This window comes from Trachinotus anak, unplaced genomic scaffold (genome assembly GCF_046630095.1).
Source record: "Trachinotus anak isolate AG129_WGS33_773 ecotype Australia unplaced genomic scaffold, CSIRO_AGI_Tana_v1 ptg000032l, whole genome shotgun sequence".
Taxonomy (NCBI): domain Eukaryota; kingdom Metazoa; phylum Chordata; class Actinopteri; order Carangiformes; family Carangidae; genus Trachinotus; species Trachinotus anak.
Genome location: NW_027273883.1, coordinates 13,164,889 through 13,174,463, shown reverse-complemented (window position 1 = coordinate 13,174,463; position 9,575 = coordinate 13,164,889). Strand labels below are relative to the sequence as shown.

Here is a 9,575-nt window from a genome sequence, read left to right as displayed (position 1 = left end):
AAGTGGATCCCAAGTGCAAGCCTTTAATAAATGTGAGAAATATATTGTAACGCTACACCAGTGCATGAACACACATGCCTTCCTCAGTTTGTCCTGATGCACAGTGAACTGACAGGCACATATTTTGTCAAAAGTACGCCCAGCGGTCAAATATGAAGCATAGGTTGATAGGATTATCGTGATTTATCTCTTTTGGAAATAAATTCCAATCTGGGCCTTCTCCAAAGACTGAGTATTCAAATAACAACCAAAAACATAAATACATTTAACTAAATTTGATTTAATACCGTGGAAAGTATATAAAAAGACCAATGTCAAAATTTGTCACCTGATGAAATTCTTAGTTAGAGAGTCTTCTATATCTTTGTAATTATTAATTTGCCAGACCCATAGCCTTGAAACAACTCAGTATAGTTTCTCTTTTTTTGTATAACATTACTCCATCTATAACTCATACAGCAAGCGAGAAATTAGTTAGAACAATTACTAATAGATATATTTATATTTAATATCTATATGGTATAATGATAAGTAACACATATGAAACCAGAAATTAGACATATAGTTTTTACTGAATAATAAAACATGAACCAGAAATAAACCAGCCATTCAGACAAGCTCATCAACAACAAACATCAACAACACAATTTAAAAGTATGAATGATACATACAAACAGAAGTAACAGATAATCCATGTGGTAGTTATTTGCAGATTTTGTTGTAAAATCCAGCATGGTTTAGTCTGTCACAAACTTAATGTAAAAATAAAACTTGTGGCCTTTATTTATTGAATTCAAAATAAACATCACATATAGATATATTGCTTTTTTTTTTATTAATTGCTCAACTCAAAATAAAGGATCGTTGTCAGATTTCCATGGTTGGCCTGCAGCTGGTCTGAGACGGCCTCGTCCCCAGAGACACGGTAATTTATGATTGGCTCTCATCACTGCAACACTAGTGCAAGAGTCATCAGGTTTACGGATGATCTCACACCAGTCTGGATAGTCCACAGGTTTAGAACCACTGTAGGGAATGTGAAAGTTAGATCAGAGAATATATGTTGAGCACTTTTTCTGAGTGTATTTAGGTTGTGAATTTAAACTCACTGATCACAGCATCCTACTCCGAAAGGCTCCATGCAGACACACTGGTAACAGTCACTGGTAATCCAGCTGTCTCCTATCCCGTACACCTGTCCCATGTGTTCACAGCTCCCTGAAAGTTAAAAACATTATTATTGTATTATTAATAATACATAATGTAATATTATTATTGTGACATGGTGCAAGACGTACCCAGATCCTTCACTTGGGTAGAAGTGACAATACTACAATGTAAAATATACTCCATTACAAATAAAGTGTCCTGCATTCAAAAGCAGCATTTGAATACATGATTATGATTATTATTATTAACTTTATTTGTACAGCACCTTTAATGCAAAGATGCAACCCAAAGTGCTTAACAAAACAGGATTAAAAATAATGTGAGGCCAAAAAGAAAAATGAAAATAAATAACAAACAAACAAATAGATAGATGAATAAATTTAAAAATGATTATAAAACAATACCGGTAAAACCAACAGGAAAATATGAGTGAATTAAAAAGTACAGTGATCTTCCCTGGGATGTAGCAAAGTAGAAGTCTAAAGTAGTATAAAAATACAGTATAAATACCTCAAAATAGTACTTTAGTATAATACTTGAGTAAACATATTTTCCAGTACTGGATATATAAGCTTATAGGGAAGATTATGTTCACACACACACACACACGCACACACACACAGACACACAGACATATTGTACCTTTGGTGTTGAAGAAGCACTCCCCACTGTTATACACAGAAAAACATGGCACACTGCCACTCAGAAACAAGAGAGAAGCCAAGAGTACTCCTCCTGCTGTGTTTGCCATTTCTGAAAAAAAAGCCCCATAATAATAATAATAAATGCACAAATTAAAATAGATATCATAATAACCAGATGACAGCAAAGCCAGGTTGTCTTACCCGCTTTGACGTTTCCACTATGTTATACAAAAATCCTCTGTTGCTGTATGTTCTCTCAGTTCTTCTCTTTCTGCGTCTCTTGCTTTCATTCACCCTCTCGTCCCTCTCTGGCTCTCTGTGCCCCCTCTCCAGTGCCACTCTTTAAATGACGCACTTTCTCCCTGTGCTCTCAGATATTTATACTGCACCGGCACGTCTTTATCGCTGCACTCATTTCTACTTTTTTCGTTGCTATTTGTCCACCCCCTCCCTCTCATTAATTGCTGTTTTATATCTGCACACACACAAACAGACACACAAGCATTATTATTATAACGTTTGTCATGCCCTCTTGTTTTGCCCCACAGAAATTGCCCCTGAGTATACAGTGTGCACCCTTTCAGATAACATTTGTCTCAGAGGGTGCCATTTGACCCTATCACTAGATCCACTATCACTACATACAGGACAACCAGCCAGAGGCCTATTGTCACTCCCAGCAGCTGCCTGTGTGTGTACGAACATAAACATTAACCTTTGACCCCAGCTCAGCATCCAGATGCATGTAGATGTATTTTACTGTGGCATTCGAAGAAATATAATGTTTCGAAGGATATTTGAAAGAGATATTCATTCTATTGTGTTCAAACAGAGATGCTGAGGATGTTTATGATATTGTGTTTCTCTTACAACTGACTGATCATCTTACTCACTAATGCACATCAGATGATTTTACATGATTCAGTGAACTTTAATTTTCCTATTAAAAGTCTCTTTGACATGGTGTGTTTTTATGTCATTTTGTGTGTATGTTTTTTTCTGGTGCAGGGGAGGGGGCATAATATTTGAGGGCCTCTTGGTTAAATTTGAGCTTTTTTCTTTGTGTGTGCGCTGGAGGATGGGTTTCCTTTCCTTTGTGTTAAGATTCATTTGAATAAACTACCCTGAGTCCTCAGATAACATACAAACTGATACAAACACACGCGTAGATTTGTTTTTTCACTTTTGAGGAGACAGCACTGCCTAGAGGCTTGCTGAAAACTTAACCTATCCTCTGTGAACACACAATTCATGTTAGCTCACACTGGATGTATTTGCAATGACAACAAACTCATAACTTTTGTCTGAAATTACAAATCTATCCACAGACAACAGGTTTAAAGTCAGGCCTTAAAATGGTCATCAGATTTGAATATTGCTGCTCCATACACATTGTCTCCTGTTCAGATGTATTCACACACATTCAGTAGATTCCCACAGACGACTACTGTGCTACTGTTGTCACGACAGTTTTAATCCTAACAGCGGTATGTACATATTTGTATCATGACGCATCTTGAGGCAACCTTCCAGTGGCCTGATATTCACATTCCAATCTAGTTCTGAAGTACAAGTGAATGTCATTCTGTGATTCCCATTTGTTGGCTGCATTTTCATGTCATACTTTCACACAGTAACTCATTTGAATACAAAGCATATTATTTTTCACATCAATGCCGCCCATTTTCCAGCCACTGCTCCCAAAGGCTTGTGCATATTAGGATGCAACTTGTTACGATTCATTTAAAAATGGACTATTACATAATAAAATGTTCTTTAAAGAATTCATGGACTGGGAGGGAGGAAGTTTCATTAGCTAAAAGTCCAAAAGGATGTTCCCTGTATGTGAAATCCATTAATTAAAATATAAAAATAGTAACTGACGGTTGTAGTTCACCATGTCTGATGCAATGGGTCATGAATCAGGAATGTGGAGACAGTAATGAATCACTGCAGATGTTAACATGCCATCAGGCTTTATTCATGGATTCAAAGTCATTATTTGTACATTATTACTGAAAAAGTGGCAAAACAGGTTAATCAAGTTTAGCTGTAGAATAAAAATGGCAGAGTTGTAAAAGACATAAGGCTGTAGGGAGAATGAAAAAGAGGGAGTGATATGACTGACTTCTTCCTGCTCAGGTAGGGTTAGCCATTAACAGGTTTGACCATGTTATGGTTTCTGATGTCACAAACCTGTTAGGTGCCAGTAACAATGGTTGTTTGCTCATGGAGCAGGATGTACCTCCACACTTAGATCCCGTTGTAAAATAGTCTTATTGAAAAGATTATTATTGTGTGTGTTTGTGTGTGTGCACGTGCGCGCATGTGTGTGTGTTTAAAGAGAACATTAATAATTAATACACCATTGTTAAAGTTTTCCTTTTTTGAATTTATCTAAAACTCAAGCACTACCAACCTAGCACTGTACATTAAATAAGAACATAATAATAACCATTTGTTTACCATTCAAAACCATTTACCTGAACATCTGACTATGTAGACTTGTTTTGCAGCGGTGCAGCAAAAGGATCAGGAGTCAGTGCCAGACTCTGTAGGAATATGTCTGATATTTAGTTGACATCACAAAGCACAAGAACAACCGAATATCAAACATATCACACAGCCTCTGGCCAGTCAGAGCCTCAGCAGACTTTAAAAGCCTGTAGCAGAAAAGAGAGATGATGCAGTGAGAGATAAATATTGGAAACATCACACAGTCAGTGAGATTGTTTCAGACTGAATGTAGCATAGCTCCATAGAGCAGATGTAGTAAGTAAGACAGAGTAATGAAGAAGGACCTGCAAAACCTGTTAAACACAAGAGGGATACAACAGAGGAAAGGCCTTTGGGGGAGGGAGTCACTAACACAGGGAATAAGATATTCAGTTATCAGTGGTTCAATTTGCTTCAGGAAACATGGGGGTGATGGGGAAACAATGGACAGCAAAGACAAGAAGCGGAGAGGCAAGATTCATACGACGAAACACTTGGTCTCTCAGCAAATCCAACATCACATGCAAACGCAAATACAAGGATACCTACCAACTGTCTTCATCCATACCTGGTGTCCGCATGTCCTGTCAGTACCAGAGCTGGTAAACAAGAGGTTAAAATAAAAAACGGGATGAGTGTGTGTGCACAACTAACTGTTAAATGTGTGTACAAGCTCTCATCTGTGTGTATGAGTGTGTGAGCAATTCCTCAGTGGGACAGCATTTATATATGCAACCCTGTGAGTTTGGGGGGACCACCTACACACACACACACTCTGTGCCCCATGTAATTAGAGGTATATTGATCAATTGCTGTGGCCTGCAGCCTTTCCTCCCCACATTAGCCTGATCAATAGATGTGATGTTCATCCTACTGTGAGGGCCCTCTCTCTCTCTCTCTCTCACACACACACACACGCATACATGACCGCAGATGCAGAGTCAAATAACTTTGAGTTATCGCCTTTAGGGAGGGCAAACGTGAACACATGACGGTCACTTCACTAAGTCTCTAGTTTCAACCCGGTTACTATAATATTCCCTTTAAAAAATCAAATATATCAAATGATGACTATTTGAAACAAAAACATATTTTAAGGGATGCATGTTTGTATTAAACATCTATTGTCTATCCATCTATCTATGTGTGAATAGTACAACTCCAATGTCTATATAAAGGCAAGTCTGGATAATTTTCAGCCAGGTTATTGAAACATTTCCTAAATGGAAGATTTGTATAAGGGGGCCTTGACCAATACTTTTGGATATTGGGCTACCTTCGAACAGACTGATCTACACTCAAAATGATAAGAGTGTTCCCAAAACTGATTATGATCAACTGATAATTTTTTTCACCGTAGTTCTGTAAAAATCTTATGATGCTTCTTGTTTGTGTTTGGCAGTGGTAGAAAGTAATAATATAGTATAATCGTGAGGTGCTAACAATTCAACTAGACCGCATTTCAGAGGCTAATATTGTACTTTTCACTACAGTCACTACAGTCATTTCACAGCTGTTGTCACAAGATCAAGGTTTCACATACAAAATATATGATCAGCTCATAACATATGTTGCACTACCATACATTAAACTACCCAGCGGCACATAAAAAAGTTATAGCTACAGCTACAGCATAAAAGGCTGCTTACATACTAATGAATCAATTATGGTAATAATATAATAACACTGACTGTGCTCATTGCTGCCTAATGAGTACTTTCATTTTTGATACTTGAGGTACATTTTGCTACTAATACTTCTGTACTTCTAAGTAAGTGTTTTGAATACAGGACTTTTACTTGTAGTGGAGTGTTTAAGTATTAAGATGAACTCTACAGTCAAGGTGACCTCTGGCGTTCAGGATGACCTCTGCTTGTCAGAATGACTGGTAATGGTGCTGTCACTCCATCCGTGTCGTCAGTGGGGGGGTGTGGGACTCTAACATGTGCTGACTGCACATCATCAGCTGGATATGATGGTCCATGAAGAGTGCAACACTTTCAACTGTGGGTGAGTCTGGATTTTTGTTTTTAATCAGAAAGAAAAAGGTGTAGAACAGGTGTAGAACAGGTGGATCTATAAATACATTGTGAAAATACATTGCGAAAATGAGAATTTATGATTCATACAGACATCCAGTACTTGACTGTGCTATTATGTCACGTTTTCATTTACAAGCATTAAACAACATCATCCGTGAGAAACAACATACTATTTTTAACACAAAGGTACATGACACATATTGTTTAAAATCTCATCAGATTCGATGTTACATTTGGTGAACAACAGCCCTCGTTTATGACATCAGTCAGACTGACTGCCCCCCTCCCCTCCGCCGTCTCTGTATCCTCTCCTGGTATGACGCTGACCTTGTGAGCCTATTGGAGCGGAATGATAGCCTTCTGATTGCCTAATTGTGAGCCTGGGGGGAGTATTTTAATCTCTCACAGATGGAGATCAGCATGAGGCAAAGTGAGAGATGGCAGTATACAATATAAAGCAAAAATGTTTAAAAAAGGAACTTTATGTGCTTGACAAAGTACTGTTATTTTTTTTCACTTCTACGTCATTAGTCATCTCGTCCACAAAATGCAAAGCAACTCATTTGCATCTGATCTAGTCAGGGCTTCAAAGTTATTATGCTTTCCTGCCACATATTAAAGGTCCAAAGATGAAACAAGATCAAAAGGTTCAAAATTTATCTTTGAACAGGTTAATGTTAGTTTAATTTTTCATGCGATTAATTGGGAAAGTTTGACTGATGTATTCTGACACCCAGCTGCTTGTAAGGCTGCAGCACTAAAACATTCAAACACCCAAAACATCAATTTGATAATTTTGCAATTCATTCAGTCAATTCATTTTCGCATGAATGCAGGGAATATACTGTATGTGTTCAAATGCATAAATAAAATTCAAACTTATCGTTTCTGTAACCAAAGAAAAAGTTTGTGCTCTTGATAAATATAAACTGATAAGACAACAGATTATCCCCTGGATGTTAAGTTTACATCATATAACAAAATGATCATGAGGTGCATGGCTTTGGGGCTACAGTGCCGACCATGAAGCTGCAATGTCCCCAGTTTGACTCCAACTGGGGATGTTTGTTACATGTCATTCCCCATCTATCTCCCTTAGTTTCCTACACTCTCTACAGTCAAAAGCTCTAATAAAGCCATAAAAATGTCCCTAAAAATACTTACAAAAAATCTAATATAATAGATTTTAAACCTTACAGCGAGTACACCAACTAACAGAAACAGCTGTTCAGTCTAATGCAATATAATCTGCATTATATTCCTTTAATAATTATTACCTTTGTGAACACTGAATTGTTTCATTTTGTTAAGAATGAAAACCGGCTAGATCATCTCCAAGAGAAACCTTACAAAGCTGCTGTGCTAATATTATTCCTTGCATTAAAATATATACTCTGACAAATGCATTTCAAAGTGTACTGGGAGGTATTGGTCTGCAGTGTTAGTAGGTTTAAAATATGATACCACGCACAAACAAACATGCAAGCATAACATTTTATTGAAAATTCGCACTCCAACAGAAATGATGAAGCTCGATACTCAGCCAGAACACAAACTGCACAGCCAGAGTTTCACCAGGATAACAGAGTGAAGTTTATAGGTAGTGACAGACGAAGGCTTTGGGTTCTCCGATTGGTCAGTCTCTCTCTCTCTCCCTCTCTCTCTCTGTCTGTGTCTCTCTCTCTCACACACACATATACACACACACACGCACAAACCCTGAGGCAGGGTCACTAAGAAACAGACAAGGTGAACAACGATTATTCAATACCTATAACCTATACTGTGTTTTCAGCATTGGAGGCAGAGAAGTTATATAACAGATGAAATAACTTAATGAAAACTAAAGGCCAAAAAGCGTAATGGACTGCAGAAAAATACACATGAATCTGATGTGCATGTGGTGCTGCTGAACAGTGACAATGAAAAGAAACAGTGGAGGGTTTGTTCTTTTCCTGTTTCACTTATTTGTATTTCCTATTTACATGCAGTCAAATAACTGGCATGGTAACCAATAAGTGATCTGCAAACAGAGCAAAGAAAGGGAGGAGTGGCAGCTGTACTAAAGACACTATGTTGTTTGATATGATTTCTATTTCCTCTTTCTTTATGTCTCACAGTCTGCATTAATCATTACCAGGATACAAGTTAGTGGTTAAGCGTTTCACAACCTTGTGTCTTTTAAGCCCTACACCCTGACTATTGTGTACAATGTTGTTCTGTAGATTGAGCATTCTGAAATACTGATAATATCTACATCCTTAAGGTGTGTCTGTGTGTGCGGTTTTGAGTATGAGTTAATTTCATACTACCCAGCAAACACATAACCTACATAGAATATTCCCTAAAGGTTTCAGTTTGGTTACATTTTTTTACTTAGTTGCCAGCTCATTAGTTACCCAGCTGCAAAACAATCCAGTCTAATACAACAGCCCTGAAGTAAATGCAGTCTTCATGATATATATCCTATAATGTAAAAATTTGAGAAGCCTGTTTTAGAGAGGTCTTGATTCATCTGATGCGGCTCATTTTGAGGGCTATAGTTTGTAGTGGTGTTATTCTGAGGGGCATTTCTAATGTTTAGTAGACCCTTTGACATAAATGCGATGAACACAATATCAGAAACACCTCTCAATTTAACAGCAACACAAATTACAGCCTTCAAGATACAGTTGATTCCTGACGCTGGACACAGTAGCCGGGAAAACAGTCTCACACGACCCATTTCACAGCTGTTCTAGATCCTATCACATGATCTGATGAACAGACAGAGTTTCCTGATGTGGATGAGAAGTCTTCAAAGTTCTCGGAAAATAAGCAAATGGGAACACTCAAAAACCCATAATGACAAAGTGACAATAACATGTTTTTATGCCTCCATGCTGGCGACAGCATGCTTAATATTTTGTATGAATCTGCATAAACAGAGATGTAATCTGAAGCTGAGTGGCATACAACCACAAGGCAGCAATTCTAGTTTCACACTGCATGTGTCTGTAGACCTCTGCCATAAAATTCTGGTGAGGGATGGATCAGGGTAAGAATATTAACCCATTTCTAAAATTCTGAATGTTGTTGCAGACTATTCTTAGAGCTGGCTGTCCAGCAAGAGAGACTAAGAACCGAACAATCGCTCTGGCTTCCGGCTTGACAGCCTCAGCCTGCTTGGAGTTTGGACTTTGATAGCATAAACTGACAGCACTTGAGAGTATCTGCCAGGAAG

At 37.8% G+C, this 9,575-nt stretch overlaps 1 protein-coding gene across 1 annotated transcript; it reads right to left on the bottom strand.

Moving 5' to 3' along the window:
- Positions 1-38: 38 nt before the first annotated feature.
- On the bottom strand, positions 39-2,152 carry msmp2 (microseminoprotein, prostate associated 2). Its single transcript, XM_071470085.1, has 4 exons — positions 2,016-2,152; positions 1,813-1,923; positions 1,110-1,218; positions 39-1,026 (listed from the first exon to the last, which is right to left on the bottom strand). Exons 2-4 carry the CDS (start codon positions 1,919-1,921, stop codon positions 849-851), a joined length of 396 nt encoding a protein of 131 aa, XP_071326186.1. The 5' UTR covers positions 1,922-1,923; positions 2,016-2,152; the 3' UTR covers positions 39-848.
- Positions 2,153-9,575: the final 7,423 nt, after the last annotated feature.

Excerpts from the sequence above, each read along its gene's own strand:
- msmp2 (XM_071470085.1), bottom strand. The coding sequence starts at position 1,921 with ATGGCAAACACAGCAGGAGGAGTACTCTTGGCTTCTCTCTTGTTTCTG. Across the intron at positions 1,219-1,812 it reads GTGCTTCTTCAACACCAAAG|GGAGCTGTGAACACATGGGA; the intron begins GTACAATATGTC and ends TTTAACTTTCAG. Across the intron at positions 1,027-1,109 it reads GGAGTAGGATGCTGTGATCA|TGGTTCTAAACCTGTGGACT; the intron begins GTGAGTTTAAAT and ends CATTCCCTACAG.